Here is a 16,790-nt window from a genome sequence, read left to right as displayed (position 1 = left end):
CTGTCCTGGCTCAGGGAACACCACCCCAGCCCCAGGAATGCCATCCCAGCTCAGGAAACACCGTCCCGGCGCGTCGTCCCTGCGCCTCCCGCCGCCACCGCGGCTCCTCCGGCGCTGCCATGTTTGCCCAAGAGCCGGGGGGCCCGGCCGGCCGCCGGAATTCGCATGTGGGCTTGTTTGTTTTTCTACTCCGGGCTCACCCGGCCCGCCCCGCTGCCGGATGACTTCACCCCCGGCTCCTTAAGGGAGGGATTCACCGCTCGCTCCAAACTTTTTCTCCCCCGTTCCAGCCTCCTTTGTCCTGCCCAGGCTGCCGGGAAGCGGCGGGGGTCCGGCTTCTCGCCGCGCTCCCACCCGGCTCCGTTGGCCGGAGACGGGGAGACTGGGGGTGGGGGGTATCTATTCCTCCTTCTCCTCCTCCTCCTCCTCACGAGCCTTCGGCCTCACCCGCCACCCTCCCGGCTCTGCCGCAGGCTCTGTGCGCGGCCGTCACCACCAGTGACCTGGCGGAGACGCAGGCGCTGCTCTTCTGCGGGGCGGCCGTGACCTGTGCCACGGGGGACCCCGAGTGCCCGACGCCCTTGGCCTTGGCCGAGAAGAGCGGGCAGAGGCTGCAGATGGAGTTCCTGCTCCACAACAAAACCTCCGGTAAGGCCTGAGGCCCGCCCCCCCCCCCCCCCCGCCCTTGCCCCTTCCTCCACCACCCCCCACCGTGGGTTTAAACCCACCACCAGCATTCCCAGAGTCGGGACGGAGACCTGCCAGGGTGTCCCAAGGGATGCAGGGATGGTTTTAAGCCTGGCTTAGCTCCATATCCCGCCCAGAATGGGGCTCTCAGGCTGCTTGGCCAGGAGAGGGGCTTTTGGGGAGCCTTTTTGAGGGGGGGCTGGTGAGGGATTCTCCATCTCAGCCCCGCTGGGGATGCAGGATTGTGCTCCGGGACACCGGGAAGGACGGGCTCAGCCCTCCCGCACCATCCTGGCATGCTGCGGGCATCCCCGGCAACCTCCCGTGTCACTAAACTTGCCCACCCGCCCACCCGTGAGCCCCGCTGATGGCTCTGGGGGGGCCCAATCCGCACCCTAATGTGGGGCGAATCTCGGCCCTGGGAAGCTGGGGATGGAGACTTGCCAAGGGCTGGCCAGCGCCAGCCGTAGCCGTCACCTCCCTCCTTGCCTCGGCGGCCAAGTCCAGCCCGCGGAAGCTGGAGTTTGCCCAGGATCGGGGTTGGCCTCGTCGTTCCAGACGTGTCAGCAACAACAACAACAAATTTTAAAAAAAAAGAAAAAAAAAGGGGGGGTTGGGAGAGTGACGAGGCCTCGCGGCTGCCCCAGTGAACTGTGCGTCCTCCTGGGTGTCCCCTGGCAGCCCCACGGTCTGAGCTGGGGGGGGGTTTAGGGGTGTCCCTGCGCCCCATCTCTGCCTGGACCCAGGGGGGAAATGGGGGGGGGTGCCTCTCACCGGCTGGCAAGGGCTGCCCAGGGGGAGACCCGATGGGTGGGGGACACCCCCCCCTTCCCATAACCCCCCTGTCCCACGCCAGCTCAGTACTGGGGGCCAACAGGGACCCCACAGCACTGCGCGGGATTGGGGAGGGGGTTCCGAGGCGCAGCCCCCCCCGTGTCCCCCCCTCTCCCTGCCCCGGTGACCGGCCGTCGCCCCGTTTGCAGAGACACCGCGCCTGGAGCTGGGGGGCAGCGAGGAGAAGCCCTACTCGGTGCCGCTGCCCTCCGTCACCCACAACGGCTTCCTCTACAAGACCCCCTCCATGGCCAAGCCCGTGGGCGAGCGGAAGGGCCAGGAAGGTATGGTGCTGGGGGGTGTGTAAAAATAGGGGTGTGGGGCTGGGGGGGGCTCCAAGCCCCCTAAAAGTGGGGCTGGGGAGGGCTGGTGACAGGGTTACACCGTCCCCAGGGCACTGCGGAGGCTGCGGGGAGGTGCAACAGCACCTGGTTTGGGGAGGGGGGGGGTGGGGGGCACCCAGTGGGTGCTGCAGGGGTGTAGGGGGGTGCTCAGCACCATCCTGTGCCGCGGCAGAGTTCAGCCGGCGGTGGTGCACGCTGCAGGACGGCGTCCTCAGCTACTACGAGAACGACCGCAACGCCGTGCCCAACGGCGAGCTCAAGGCCGAGGAGATGGTGTGCCTGGCGAGTAACCCGCCCCACGCCCACGGGTAAGGCTGAACCCCCTCCCCAGCACCCCCACAGCACCCCCACATCCCCCCCCCGGCTCCCGCACGGCCGCTGCCTGGCGCAGGGGTGGTGGCACAGGGTGGGCGTCACTGTCCCCAACCCCACTGCTGGCCCTGGCGCTTGCAGCAAGGCTGAGCCAGCTGACTTTGCACTGAGGCTGTGTAACCCCTTTGTAACCCCTTTATAATTCCTTTGTAACCCCTTTGTAGCCCGTTTTCAACACCTTTGCAGCCCTTCTGCAAGTCCTTGGCAATCCCTCTGCAACCCCTTTGCAGCCACTTTGCAACCCCTTTGCAGATCCTTTGTTACCCCTTTGCAGCCATTTTGTAACCCCTTTGTAACCCCTTTGCAGAGTCTTTATAACCCCTTTACACCCCCTTTGCTCCCCCGTGCAGCCCCTGTGCTCCCCATGGGATCGCCGGGGGCCCCGGGGCCGTGATGGGGGATTCCCAAGCCACAGGACTCCCCCCGGCAGAGCTGCCAGAATCCGGGTCCTTTTACTCTCCATGCAACGAGTTGAAATCCCCCAGCACCGAAATCTTTGTTTAATCCAACCCTATGCAGCTCAGGGGGGCTGGGGGGTGACCCCAAAACACCAGCACCCCTTGGTTAAGGCACGGAGGGAGCGTTACTACACCTCGAGTGACCATTATCTTTGCTTTCTCCTAAAAAATTTGCCCAGCCCCGTGCTCATGGCTCCTCACAAGGTCCTGTCTGGTTTACGTTCAGTGAGGAACGGGCTCCTCTGGGCAGGGGGCTTCTCCCTACGCGACGGCGGGTTTTTACTCTGTCCGAGACAAAAACTCACTCCTGGTTCAAGTCATTCTCAGTTTTCTTGGCAGCTTCTCTCGGTATTTCCCTTCCCTGTGGCCTCAGGGTGTCGTTCCTCATACTTTACTCAGGGTTTCGTGTTTTAATCACGGTTTTGGTTCCATTCCCCTACAAGCGGCTTCGTGCCCGGCGGGCGATAACGCGCGGAGGGGAGAGGTTGTGTTTATCCAGACCTGGGGTGATTTTCCCCAAATCAATCCCCCCCCCCCAGCAGCTTTTCGAGCTCCTTTGACACACAAACATCAGGGGTTGGTGCTTTTCCAAACACGCCCGTTAGATCCTGATTGGTTAGTGATTAACATACAATTAAAATAGGCCTTCCCGAATGCTTCTGCCCTGCTGTGCTCAGGGGAAGGGGCTCAACCTGGGCTTTTTGGCCGGGGGGGCTGGTTTTTAGCATTCTAATGAGGGTCGTTCACTCTCAGGCCACTCAAAAGCTCATTGCCAAGTTAATTAATCAATGAGTCCCTTGGCCAGGCTGTCAGATAACTCCCCCTCAGCACAACTCCAGGCGTTCTCTTGATGTTCCAGGGTGTTCTCCCTCTTTTCTAGGGTTTGGGGATCAAATTCTTGATGAATTTCTTGGTGCTACTCAAGGTCATCTTGACCCCGCTTCGACATCTCACTCGATCGAGCTTCCAAAATTCATTAATTGTCCCCATGGTGGGGTAACTATGGCTACGGGTGCAACTAATAACCGTGGCCGCTGGTAGATGGGGAATGTTCTAGATCACTTCTTTGGGGTCAGCTTCACTAGTTCCTTTATCATTTCCTGGCATTTCACAACCGGTTTTATCAATTAAGATGTAACACGGGCAGGTTTGCAGCGGGATGTTCACCCTCCCACCCCCTGGGATGCCCTGGCACCCCCCCGCCCAGCTCCATCCCACCTCCCGCGGGTATCCAGGCTCTCCCTTCCCTCCCTCCCGCAGGATCGAGAACACGTTTGAGGTCTACATCGAGTCGGAGAGGCTTTACCTCTTCGGGCTGGAGAGCCCCGACGCTGCTCGCGAGTGGCTCAAATCCATCGCCAAGGTGGGACGTGGTGTGCTGGGGGTGGCTCTGGGTGCCGGAGGGAGCTGGGCACGGTGGCGCTGACGGGTTCCTCTTGTCCTCACCTCAGTCCTTCGTCCATCCCTGCGCCGAGGAGCTCCTGGCTCTCGATTTCCAGCGCATCGGCCGGCTGCACTACAAGGGCGGCCTCAACCTGGAACGGGCCGAGGAGGGCTGGTTCGCCCTGGCCGGCTCCACACTCCATGTCTGCGTCCCAGGCAGCGAGCGGCAGGAACCTCTTCACCTGCGCAAGCTGCAGGAGCTCTGTGAGTGCCCCCCCCGGGGGATTTTAGGGAGAGGGTGTCCCCCATATCCTGCCCTGAGCCGCTGGGTTTGCACCAAGGTTTTGGTGGGGGGCTGGTGGGTGATTGCAGCCACTCTTCCTCCTCTGCAGCTTCTTCCTCGTCCCTGGAAAGTCGCTGCTTGGACCGTTTGGGCTGGAGTGGGCTCCCCATGGGGCTGGGGGGAGCCAGGGGATGAATGGCTGGAGAGCTGCCAGTCAGAGAGGGGCTGGGGGGGGTGAGAATGAGCCAGAGTGTGCCCAGGGGGCCAAGGAGGGCAACGGCATCCTGGCTTGTGTCAGCACTGGCGTGGCCAGCAGGGCCAGGGAAGGGATCTGAGCCCTGGGCTCGGCACTGGGGAGGCCGCCCCTCGATTCCTGGGTTCAGTTTTGGGCCCCTCACCCCAAAAAGGCCATTGAATGACTCGAGCGTGGCCAGAGAAGGGCAACGGAGCTGGGGCAGGGTCTGGAGCACAGGTCTGCTGGGGAGCGGCTGGGGGAACTGGGGGGGTTCAGTCTGGAGCAGAGGAGGCTGAGGGGAGACCTCCTGGCCCTCTGCAACTCCCTGCCAGGAGGGGGCAGAGAGGGGGGATGAGTCTCTGGAGCCAAGGCCCCAGCGCCAGGCCCCGAGGGAATGGCCTCAAGCTGCCCAGGGCAGGGTCAGGCTGGCTCTGAGGAAGGATTTCTGTGCAGAAGGGGCTGTTGGGCGTTGGAATGGGCTGCCCAGGGCAGGGGGGAGTCCCCGGGATCCCCGGGGGGGTTGAAGAGTCGGGCTGAGCCAGCGCTGAGGGATCTGGGGGAGTTGGGAACGGTCAGGGGGAGGCTCATGGTTGGGCTGGAGGAGCTGCAGGGGCTTTTCCAACCTCCATGACTCTGGGATTCTCTGATTCTGTCATGTTCCTGCTGTGATGGGATCTCTCCCTTCCCTTCCAGCCATCCAGGGAGACAACGAGGTGCTGGTGCTGGTGGAGAGGCGGAGGTAAGACCCGGGGGGGCATGGGGAGTGGGTGGTTAGACTCCTCCAGCATATTATCACACCCTGCCCAAGCCCACCCTCATCCTGGGGTGAATTCACCCTCCCCACCATTACTGGGGACCCCCAAAATACAGTCAAGACCATCCCCAAGCTCCTGGGCTCAGCTATGCAGTGGGGTTTCGGGGGGGGGGGGCGTGGGTCGCCCCCCTGCTGAGGCCAGGCTTGCCGGCAGGACGCTGTACATCCAGGGGGAGAGGAAACTGGATTTCCTGGGCTGGGTCCAGGCCATCCAGAAAGCCGCGGGCAGCGCGGGGGACACGTTGTCAGAGCAGCAGCTCACTGAGTCGGACGTCCCGCTGCTGGTGGATCGTTGCATCGACTACATCACCCAGTGCGGTACGTTGAGGGTCTGACCCCCCCCCCTTAGGCTGATGCCTGACCAACTCGTGACACGTGTTTCCCTCCTTCCCTGAGCATCCTCTCCAGCTCCGTGGGAGGCAGAAGCTCCTGCGGGGTGGGAAACGCCGCAGCACCCGCTCCCTGTCCGGTGGTGTTTGATGGGGACGCAGTGGGTGGGTGAAAGGGGGGGGCCCAGAGGGGTGCTTGTTTCCCACGGAGTTAGGGGGGGCGGGTTTCACCCCCACTGGCTCTGCCCCAGGGCTGACATCTGAGGGCATCTACCGCAAGAGCGGGCAGAACTCCAAGACCACCAGCTTGCTGGAGATGCTGCGCCGGGACGCCCGCAGCGTCCGGCTGAAGGAGGGCGAGCACCAGGTCGACGACGTCGCCAACACCCTCAAACGCTTCTTCCGTGACCTCGGGGACGGGCTCTTCACCGGGCGGTGGGGCCCGGACTGGCTGTGGGCGACGGGTGAGTCCTTGTGTGGGGTGTGCCTGAAATGGGGGGGTGGGGGTGGTGGGAGGGGGGTATCGGGCTCTCCGGCTCTGCTGCAGCTCCCTTCATCCTCCCGTCCGGGCTGTGGGGTTGGGGGGAGCACGTCTTGGCCCCACGTGTTCCGAGGGGGTGTGTCAAGTGGTGGGTGGGGAGCAGAGTACGTCCACACTGACCCTGGGCAACCCTGTGAGACGGGGCAGGGAGCCAGACCCCCCCACCCTTTGCTGCTGGATCTGGTCCCTAAATACCGGGGATGGAGGCAACCGGCAGCAAAACAGCCGCGAGCCACGGCCTGTGGATGTGGGGTGCTCCAGCCTCACGGAGCTGGGGAACTCTGGCCCCGCAGAACTGGGATGGTTTGGCCATGAAACTGGGGTGCTCTGGCCCTGTGGAGCTCTGGTTTCACAAAGCTGGGCTGCTCCAGTCCCACGGAGCTGGGATTCTCCGTCCCCACGGTGGGGCCGGAAGGTCCGAGTTGGGGGTCTGGAGAGGGGATGGTGGGGCCATGAGTCTTAACCTCACCTTCATGCCCCTCCGCGCTCACCCACTCCCTCGTGCCCCTCTCACAGCGCTGGAGGATGAGGAGGAGAAGATCAACGAGTACCGGCGGCTCCTGGGCACCCTCCCCACGGTGAACCGGGCCACGCTGAAGGCGCTCATCAACCACCTCTTTCGGTACAACGTGGGGATCACCCCATCTGCTGGGGGGGGGAAAATGTGGGGCAGAGGAGAGCCCCTGCCCCTCCATCCACATCCCAAGCAAGGAAAGGAGAAGGATTTGGGGTCAAGCTGTGCCTAAAGCTGAGTGTCGCATCCCTTGGTGGCCAAGGAGGGCAACGGCATCCTGGCTTGTGTCAGCACTGGCGTGGCCAGCAGGGCCAGGGAAGGGACCTGAGCCCTGGGCTCGGCACCGGGGAGGCCGCCCCTCGATTCCTGGGTTCAGTTTTGGGCCCCTCACCCCAAAAAGGCCATTGAATGACTCGAGCGTGGCCAGAGAAGGGCAACGGAGCTGGGGCAGGGTCTGGAGCACAGGTCTGCTGGGGAGCGGCTGGGGGAACTGGGGGGGTTCAGTCTGGAGCAGAGGAGGCTGAGGGGAGACCTCCTGGCCCTCTGCAACTCCCTGCCAGGAGGGGGCAGAGAGGGGGGATGAGTCTCTGGAGCCAAGGCCCCAGCGCCAGGCCCCGAGGGAATGGCCTCAAGCTGCCCAGGGCAGGGTCAGGCTGGCTCTGAGGAAGGATTTCTGTGCAGAAGGGGCTGTTGGGCGTTGGAATGGGCTGCCCAGGGCAGGGGGGAGTCCCCGGGATCCCTGGAGGGGTTGAAGAGTCGGGCTGAGCCAGCGCTGAGGGATCTGGGGGAGTTGGGAACGGTCAGGGGGAGGGTCATGGTTGGGCTGGAGGAGCTGCAAGGGATTTTCCAGCCTTGATGGTTCTGGGATTCTGGGATTCCTTACAGCAAGGCCAAGGGGGTGGTTCTGGCTGGGGGGTCTCCAGGACAAGAATCCTAACAGGGTTCCCCGCAGTGTCCAGCTCTTCTCTGGGGAGAACCAGATGAACACACACAACCTGGCCATTGTCTTTGGGCCCACACTCTTCCAGACGGACGGGAAGGACTACAAGGCGGGACGCGTGGTGGAGGATCTCATCAGCCACTACGTGAAGATCTTTAATGTAGGTTCAGCCCTGCTCCGGCGCCGCGCTGGGTCAGGCTGGTGCGTGGACATTCCCAAGGGATGGGGAGGGGGAAGGAGGAGGAGGATGTTGGATCTGCTCCATCTGCAGACATCTCCTTGCATTGCAGATGAGGGGAGGGGGGGCCCATGTCTCTGAAAACCCTGGAGACCCCCGAGCCTGGAGGTGCCAGTGCCACTGGGCAGGGGAGCAGATTCCCCTGGGGACCTTCGTTTGCTGCTGCCTTGAAGCTCAAGGGGGGTCTGGTCATCCCTGATGGCTCCTTGGTCTCCTCTTCCCTGACAGGTCAACGACCAAGAGATGAAGAAGCAGCAGGACGAGATCATGGCCATCATGAAGATGCGGGAGGCAGCGTCCAGTGGGACACAGGTGGGTCCTGAACACAGGGACCTTCCTGGGGCACCCTCATTGCATGGGGACCTCGCCGCCTGCTCCACCGTCTCCTGGACATGCCCCAGGCAGGGGTGGGTCCACGCTGGGTGGGGGAGATTTAACCCACACATCCCGTTGCCTCGCAGCAAGCTGGGGACTTCATCTGCACTGTCTACCTGGAGGAGAAGAAGACGGAGGCAGAGCAGCATGTCAAGGTGAGTGGTGGATGGGGGGCCTAGAGGGGATGGGGACCCCCCTCAGTGTGCCCAAACCTCTGCAGTGGCATGGGGGGATGCTCTCAGCTGGCACGAGGGTGGCACGGCCCTGGGCCTGTCCCTTCCCACCCAGATCCCGGCCACGATGACGGCTGAGGAGCTCACCTTCGAGATCCTAGACCGGAGGAAAATCGTCATGAAGGAGAAGGACTATTGGAGCTGCTTCGAAGTGAACGAGAGGGAGGAGGCAGGTTGGTGTGGGGGTGTGGGGGTGTGAGGGTGGCGGGGATGGGGATGGGGATGGGGATGAGATGAAGATTGGAATGGTGATGGAGGTGGAGATGGGGATGGGGATGAAGATGGGGATGGGGATGCAGGTAGGGATGGGGACGAGAAGGCTCCCATGGGGACAGCACCATGGAGCAGTGCTGGGATGGGCTCCAGGCGCGTGGGGGAGGACACTGCGGTGCCGCAGCTTTACTCACTGCATCCAGCTTGCACGTGGCCCAGCACTGCAGATGGGTTGGGCCAGGATCCCCCCCGGGGTACTTGTCTGCATCCTTGGGGGTTCAAACACCTCTGAAACCTGGCGGGGGTGTCTGGGCTCTCCGGCCACTGAAGGGAGGCTCGGCAGCGGCAGCAAGTGAGAGCTGGGTGTGAGCAGGATGTGACCCCAGCCCTGCCTGCTGGTACCTGGAGCTCCAGTGCTGGCTCCCAAGGAAGGGGGACAGGCAGGGTGCTGAGCCTGGTGCTGGGCATCACTGAAAGCCTCTGCCGAGATGGTTCAGTTCTTGCCAACCTCGAGCCAGCAAAATCCCTGCTGCAGCGGGTCCCCCCCTCCGCCGCTCAGGGAAGCACTAAGCGCCAGCCAAGCACCACCCAGCCCTTCAGGAAAAAAACAAAAATAAGGATCCTCAGGTTGTGCAGAGGCTCAAATTCGCCTAAAATTGTTGAAGAGTCACCTGTGAACTTGTATGAAATCCTTGACTCGCGCTTTGCTTGGGTGGGAGCACGCGCGTTGGAAATGCCGCTGTGCAGGTTTGTGTGAGCCCGTGGGCGCGTTCCGCGCCGCCTGCGGCCGTCCACCTTTTCAAACCCCATCTTGCAGTTGCAATATCTGTTGGCGATGGCTCCTGGGCCCCGCCACGGTCCCTGCGGGTCCCCACAGCTCATGTACCACGGGCCAAAAGTCACCTCCCCCGGGGGACAAGTGGGAAGCAGCAGCACCGTGAAATGAATCTGTAAAAGGCGGGAGGTCGGCTCAGGGACAGGCAGGACCTTGGTGGAACCTCAGGACACACATGTGACCCCCCTCGGGGGGTGCCAGCCCCACCCTGGGGTGTTGCCTGATCCCTGCCCGTCTGCCTGCCTGCCAGAACGGCCTCTGCACTACTCGGAAAAAGTCCTGCCCATCCTGCACGGCCTGGGGACGGAGAGTTACCTGGTGGTGAAAAAGCAGATGTCCATGGAGAACATGCTCGTCTACCTCGGTGAGGGGCCGGGGAGCCACGGCTGGGATGGGGATGGGATGGGGAAAGGGTTGGGATGGGGAAAGGGAAGGAATTGGGAAGGGATGGGGAAGGGAATGGGATGGGGATGGGATGGGATGGAGAAAGCGTTGGGATGGGGATGGGGAAGGGATGGAGGATGGGATGGGGTTGGGGCAAGGGTTGGGATGGGGATGGGATGGAGATGGGATAGGTTTTGGATGGGATGGGGAAGGGGAAGGAATTGGGAGGGGGATAAGAATGGGGATGGGATGGGAATGGGGGTGGGATGGTGTTGGGATTGGGATGGGGAAGGGGTTGGGAAGGGGAAGAAATTGGGAAGGGATGGGAAAGGAATGGAAATGGGGTAGGGATGGGTTGGATGGGATGGGATGGGATGGGATGGATGGGGTGGGATGGGGTGGGATGGATGGGATGGGATGGATGGGGTGGGATGGATGGGGTGGGATGGGGATGGGGATGAGATGGGGATGGAGAAAGGGATGGGATGGGAGTGGGAAAGGGGACAGGGCTCAACCATCCCGGGGCTGCAGCCTGCCTGGCCACTCATGCGGAGAGGCCACCAGCCCGGCTGGCACGTGGCCAGGCCCCCCATATGGGGTCGGGCTGGATGCCCCACACAGCATGGGGCGGGGGGGGGGACAGTCCTGCCTGCGCTGCCTGGGCTGCGGTGCTGGGGGTGCTGGGGTCGGGGGGCTCCCTGTGGGACTGGGTCTGGCTGCACCCCGCGGCCTTCCTGGGGGGCCTGACCCCCCCTGGGGGGCCAGAGCCGCTCAGGCGTGTGCCCCCAGCCAGCAGAGTGGGCGACTGCAAGCACGGCATGATGAAATTCCGGGAGGAGAGGAACCTGCTGGGGCTCGGCCTCAGCACCGGCTTCCACGACCGCTACTTCATCCTCAACCACACCTGCCTGCGCCTCTACAAGGAAGTGCGGGTGAGCCCTGCCCGCCCTGCCCGCCCTGTCCGTCCTGCCCGTCCTGCCCGCCCTGCCCGCCCTGCCCGCCCTGCCCGTCCTGCCCGCCCTGCCCGCGAGTCAGCGTGCCCTTCCCCTGCCCGTCCTCTGCCGTCGCTTTCCTTCCCGTGTTGTGACCCCGTGCCGGGAGTCCCTGAGGACGTGGGACCCGTGTGGGCTGGCACCGCACGGGCATTGCGGGCAGCGGTGGGGCTGACCCCAGAAGTGCTGCCGCTCTCCCAGCTCCGGAGGGTTCCCGGAGGTTCCCCGCTCCCCTGCCCCCCCCGGCCTGACACCGCAGCCCAGCACCTCGCTGCCCCCATCCGCCATCCCCTGTCTGTCCCCTGCCCACCCCGGAGTCCGCAGGCAGGTGGTCCCCTCTCCCCCCACCGCAGCGCATCCTCCGTGTCCGCTTTAACCCCGGAGCCTGGAGCAGTGGCCCCCCCACCTCGGAGAACTTTGGGGGGGGCCCAGGGGGGAGTGTTTTTGGTCACAGTGCACCCCAATTCCAGTCCCGCAGCAGGCAGCGGGGTGCTGCCTGTGCCTGCCCCTCCCCATCAGCCCCCGGCATTGGGGGTGCACCTGTTTGCACCCCCCCATTATCCAGGGTCCCCCGATTTGGTGGTCCCACTGGGCTGGGGGGGGGGGGGAATGATGGGCTGAGCTGTGCCCCCATCCTGTGGCCATCAGGGCTCTTGTAAGTCACAGTGCTGGGGGGGTGTCCCCGGGGGGTCCCCGTTGTCACCTGCTCAGGGTGCTCCCGAGGGATGCTCTGATGGGGGGGGGCAGCAGAGTGGGAGTTGGGGAGTTGGGGCACCCATCTTCACCCGCCCGTGCTGTGTGGGGATATTTGGGGGTGTGGGGGGGAAAGAGAGCCCCCAGGAGAGTGGGGGGGACAGGTCACCTGTGTGTCCCTGCCTCTGCCTGTGGCCTCTGGGCACCCGCTGGGCCCTTTGTCCCTGGTGTCACCCTCGTCCCTGTCATCACATCCCTACGGCTTCTCCTCCCTCCTTGCCTGGTGTCGGTGGAGAAGGGTCTGGGGGTGGCCCTGCACCCCCCAACCCGGGGCCATGTCTCTGTGTGTGTGTCCCCCCCCCAGAGCCACAAGCCGGAGAAGGAGTGGCCCGTCAGGAACCTCAAGGTCTACCTGGGCATCAAGAGGAAACTGCGGCCCCCGACGTGGTGAGCAGGAAGGGAGGGTCCTGGGGACACGGGGACAGGGATGGGGACAGGGGTGGGGACAGAGGTCGGGACAGGGACAAGGATGGGGAGAGGGGTCAGGACAGGGACAAGGATGGGGACAAGGAAGGGGACAGGATCGGTAAGAGGGATGGGGACGGGGATGGGGACAGGGACAGGGACAGGGACAGCGCCGGGGGCAGGCACGGGGACAGGGACAGGGCTGGGGCCAGTTGTGGCCGCTGGGACAAGTCTGGTGCCATCCGGGGCTGCTGCCGCCAGGGGTCAGAACAGCCCCGCGGGACAGGCTGGGGGGGTGAGGGTGTGCGGGGGGGTGTGTGAGCATGTGTTGGGGGGGTTGCAGGGCCGGGGGGGGTGCAAGGCTGGGGGATTTGAGGGATGGAGGTTGCAGGGATGGGGCATTTCAGGGCTGGGGGGTTGCAGGGATCAGGGGGTTTCAGGGTTGAGGGGTTGCAGGGCTGGGGGGTTTCAGGGCTGGGGGGGTTGCAGGGCCCGGGGGTTGCAGGGCTGGGGGGGCTGCAAGGGTCAGGGGGTTGCAGGGGTCAGGGGGTTGCAGGGCCCGGGGGTTGCAGGGCTGGGGGGGCTGCAAGGGTCAGGGGGTTGCAGGGGTCAGGGGGTTTCAGGGCTGGGGGGTTTCAGGGCTGGGGGGGTTGCAGGGGTCAGGGGGTTGCAAGGCCAGGGCGCGCTAAGGCACTCGGAGCCCCGGAGCACTGGCCCCCCCGGGCCGGCAGCCCAGGACCTGGCTCTTCTTCCCTCTTCTCCCCTCCCAGCTGGGGCTTCACCGTCTTCTACGAGACCGAGAAGCACGAGAAGCAGCAATGGTGAGGGAAGGGGCGGCCACGGGGACTCTGCCCTGCCCCCCCCGGGCAGACGGACACGCTGCGGACACGCTGCCAGGGGGGCGCTGCCTTTTGGGGGGGGGGATGGAGATTTCTGTGGGCAGAGCCTGGGGTCGTGACTATCCCCCCTTGTCCCCTTCAGAGCCCAACTGGGGGTCACGGCTCCGTCCCCTGCAGTGCTGGGAGCAGCCGGGGTGTCCCCAGGGGTGCCCCACTGTCCCCCCCAAGCCGCTGACACTGTGTCCCTGCAGGTACCTGTGCTGTGACACCCAGGCCGACCTCCGGGAGTGGTTTGCCACCTTCCTCCACGCGCAGGTGGGGAGCAGGCAGGGCTGCGGGGTGACGGCCCGGGGCGGGGGGGGCACGTGGCCAGCAGAAACCCCGTCAGGGTAGCCAGGAGGCCTTAAACACCAGCAACGCGGGGAGGGGGGAACCTCACATCCCGCTCAGATGGAGAGTTGTAAATCCCCAGTGGAGCGGACAACGGTGAGACAAGTCTCAAAAATCCAGACATTGATTATTCCCCCCCAGTGTACTAACTGGATACACGGTAATTGCTAAATATATAAAAAATTATGGTAGGTGACATGGTAGGCCTTGTGTTACCTAATGATAATAAAGAAAAATGGGAAAAAAGGAAAGAAGATAAATAGAAAGAGAGGCAGAAATAGAGCTCGGCAGTCCTGGTTTGCCAGGGCCGCATCCATCTTCTTTTTTCTTTACTTCACTCCTCTCCCCCCCCCAATTTTCTTGGGTCCATCCCCTCAGTCGACCCACATATCTCTATATCCTATGGATGGGAGGGGTTTAAGGTGCTTCGTGGGGTGATGGAATTAGCACCATCTTGTTAATCTTCGTTAAGGGGCGTCAGCTTTAATAAGCGTTTTGCAGCTGATGAAGCAAAGCTCCTTCATGGGGCGGATGGGCCTGAAGCTCACACGATGCCCCAGAGCAGAACTGTCCCCCCCCCAGCCCATCCCCTGCCATCCCAGCAGCTTTATCTGCCCCAAACTCCACATTATTCACCTCATGACTATAATTTTGTTCTCTGAGACTGTTTGAGTGTTCTTGGCTTGGGGGGGGGGGGGGGGGCCGCACTCCCCCCATCCCTTATCCCTCTCAGACTGTTTTTTCTCCCAGACCCTGGTTTTGGGGAGTTTTCTCACAAGGGAGATCCCTGGGTGGCCGAGGACCAAAATGCAGGTCCCCAGCACCACCCCCCTGCAGCACCTCAACCCCTTGTCCCCTCTGTCCCCAGAACGGGGGGGCCCTGTGGCCGTCGGACACCTCCAAGGTGCGGGCGTCGCGGTGGCAGCAGGACTCCAGGTTGGGTAACATCTCCCTCATCCCGCTGCGGGGCAATGAGAGCGAGATGCGGAACAGTGTGGCTGCTTTCGCTACTGACCCTCTAACCGTGAGTGAGGGGGGGGGGATGCTGGGGGGGGGACACCCACCCTCTGCGTGGGGCAGCATCGCCCCTGCATCACACGCCGGCGAGATCCTGGTCCCCAAAATTGGGGTGGGGGTATCCCTGCTGCCATTTCTTATGTACCCGCGTCAGGCTTGGGTCACCCTGGAGGAATCCTCGGGGGGGGGGGGGGGTGATCCTTTGGGGTGTCCCCACCGGCATCGGAGCGGGCGTTGGTCTCCTGGGTGCGGGGGTGCCCCAAACCGTGTGATGCAAGACGAGGAGATGCTGCCAGGCTCCTGGTTTTTCCTATAACAGGAGCTTTTTTTCTTAGAAACGCCGTTGCCGGTCACAAGTAAACCCCTTGTCTGTCTGTCTGTCTGTCTGTGTAACAGCCGGCCTGCCCGGGGGGGCTGTCACACACCGGGTACCCCCCCCCGCGCCCCTCAATGCCACTCTGGAGCTGAGCCACGGGGACCGGGCTGATCCCTCGGGCCCTCGTTGCTGTTATAAACCTGAGCACACGGCGCTGCCGGGGAGGGGGGGGGTCTGGGGGGGTCCCACCGGTTGTACGTCACCCAGCTGGGCACCCAAGGGTGCCCCAAGGGTGGGGAGCAGCATCGTCACTGCCTCAGTGCCCCCCACTTTGTGCCCGTCCCCCAGGACTGGGTCTGGGGGAGGGGGAGTAGTCCCGGGGCAGGGCCCCCCCCCAACTCTCTGGGCTCAGGTTTATAACGGGGGGGGGGGGTCAGGGAAGCTTCTCCATGGGCTCTGCTTTGCTGTGTGCCCGTCCCCACCCACTCCCCCCACTCCAGACTCGGACCCCCCCACCCTACAAGTGGTGGTGTTGTTGGGGGGGGGGTCTCTGCACCCCAAGAGCCAGGGACCAGCCTCTCAGGGGTCCCATGGGACAGTCCTGTGGGTGGCCCAGCATGGGGGGGGTTGGTGGCCCTATGGCATCCCCTCAGAGGACATGCTGGGGGGGAGGGACACACCCCATTTCCCTTCATTGGGTTTTTTTGTGTGTGCCCCCCCCCAGAGGGGACTTACGGGGACCCGTCTGCTCTCTGTCCCCAGCTCCTGCGGAACGTCTGAGCTGGAGGCCTGACACACCGGTGAGTGACCCCCCCTCAGCCTGCACCCCCACCCGCCGGAGGAGGGAGCCCTTGTCCCCCAGCCCCCCAACTCGGGGACACGCACGCAGGGTGCTCTGTGTGTGTGTGTGTGTGTGTCCCAAAGTGGGAGGGGGACGGAGGTGGCAGCCCCCCCCCCCCCCGCTGACCCTTCTCTTGTGCCGCAGGTTCATCCGCAAGCAGAGGGGGGGGGACACGCCCTCGGGCACCCACACACCAGCCCCTGCCCCCCTGGGGGTCCTGCCGGCTCCGGAGCCTCCCCCGGGGCTTTCTTGCCCCCTCAGCCCCCCCAAACCCTTGCAACAGTGACCCACGGGCAACCAGGAGGGCGAAGGGCAGCGAGGGCCCCCCCCGGCGGAGCAGGTCTCGGGAGCCACGGCCAGGCAGTGCTGGCCCACCCGCCCCGGGGGCTGCGGCCGGGGGCTTTTGCTTTTCCTTCCCCCCCCCCCCCCTTTTATTTTTTAAGTCTCTTTTTTAAAACACTGAGGCGGGCGGCATCACGGTGTCACTCCTGGAGAGGGGGGGCCCCATCCCTGGGGTCCCCTCCACGGCGGCAAGAGCGTCTGCAGGCCCCCAAACTGGGGAGGGGGCGCATCCAGCCTCTGTTGTTCCCCCCCCCCCAACTCCTCAGCGGCTCCAGACTCAGGGGGGTGGGGGGTGGGGGGGTGGCAGGAGCTGCCCCCGCTTCCCCCCGCCGCCTCTTGACGATATTAAAGGTTTTGGGAAAACGGTGTGGGGGTGTCCAGGTGTCTGTGTGGGGCGGGTGGCTGGGGGGGCTCTAAGCCCATCCTAAACCCCTGGCCAAGCCCACCTAAACCCATGGCCTAATCCATGGCCAAGCCCACCCTAGACCCATCCTAAACCCACAGCCAAGCCTACCCTAAATCCGTCCTGAACCCGCAGCCAAGCCCATCCTAAACCTATGGCCAAACCCATGGCCAGGCCCACCCTAAACCCATCCTAAACCCGCAGCCAAGCCCATCCTAAACCTATGGCCAAACCCATGGAACCCATCCTAAACCCGCAGCCAAGCCCATCCTAAACCTATGGCCAAACCCATGGCCAGGCCCACCCTAAACCCATCCTAAACCCGCAGCCAAGCCCATCCTAAACCTATGGCCAATCCCATGGCCAAGCCCACCAAAAACCCATCCTAAACCCACAGCCAAGTTCACCTGAAACCCACAGCCAAGCCCACCCTAAACCTATGACCAAACCCATGGCCAAGCGCACCCAAAACTGATCCTA

The 16,790-nt window shown here is 63.8% G+C and overlaps 1 protein-coding gene across 2 annotated transcripts in view; it reads left to right on the top strand.

Annotated features, from left to right (window-relative positions):
• ARAP1 (ArfGAP with RhoGAP domain, ankyrin repeat and PH domain 1) overlaps positions 1–16,273 on the top strand; it is a 32,366-nt gene extending 16,093 nt beyond the window's left edge. Inside the window, exons 13-33 of one of the 2 annotated variants that reach the window (XM_074919429.1) lie at positions 474–648; positions 1,671–1,805; positions 2,038–2,173; positions 3,956–4,058; positions 4,147–4,342; positions 5,290–5,335; positions 5,565–5,728; positions 5,991–6,203; positions 6,797–6,902; positions 7,747–7,894; positions 8,201–8,284; positions 8,434–8,502; positions 8,636–8,753; positions 9,879–9,992; positions 10,778–10,944; positions 12,062–12,144; positions 12,933–12,983; positions 13,253–13,316; positions 14,260–14,327; positions 15,487–15,524; positions 15,710–16,273. In XM_074919429.1, the coding sequence (XP_074775530.1) occupies positions 474–648; positions 1,671–1,805; positions 2,038–2,173; positions 3,956–4,058; positions 4,147–4,342; positions 5,290–5,335; positions 5,565–5,728; positions 5,991–6,203; positions 6,797–6,902; positions 7,747–7,894; positions 8,201–8,284; positions 8,434–8,502; positions 8,636–8,753; positions 9,879–9,992; positions 10,778–10,944; positions 12,062–12,144; positions 12,933–12,983; positions 13,253–13,316; positions 14,260–14,327; positions 15,487–15,517 (2,271 nt within the window). In that variant the 3' untranslated portion in view covers positions 15,518–15,524; positions 15,710–16,273. Of the gene's footprint in view, positions 1–473; positions 649–1,670; positions 1,806–2,037; positions 2,174–3,955; positions 4,059–4,146; positions 4,343–5,289; positions 5,336–5,564; positions 5,729–5,990; positions 6,204–6,796; positions 6,903–7,746; positions 7,895–8,200; positions 8,285–8,433; positions 8,503–8,635; positions 8,754–9,878; positions 9,993–10,777; positions 10,945–12,061; positions 12,145–12,932; positions 12,984–13,252; positions 13,317–14,259; positions 14,416–15,486; positions 15,525–15,709 lie in introns of both variants that reach the window. The other variant, XM_074919420.1, reaches the window with a different exon arrangement.
• The last annotated feature ends 517 nt before the right edge of the window (positions 16,274–16,790 follow it).

This window comes from Athene noctua, chromosome 1, assembly GCF_965140245.1.
Source record: "Athene noctua chromosome 1, bAthNoc1.hap1.1, whole genome shotgun sequence".
Classification (NCBI taxonomy): domain Eukaryota; kingdom Metazoa; phylum Chordata; class Aves; order Strigiformes; family Strigidae; genus Athene; species Athene noctua.
The sequence above is the reverse complement of the archived record's forward strand: the minus strand, read 5'-3'. Positions and strand labels throughout refer to the sequence as shown.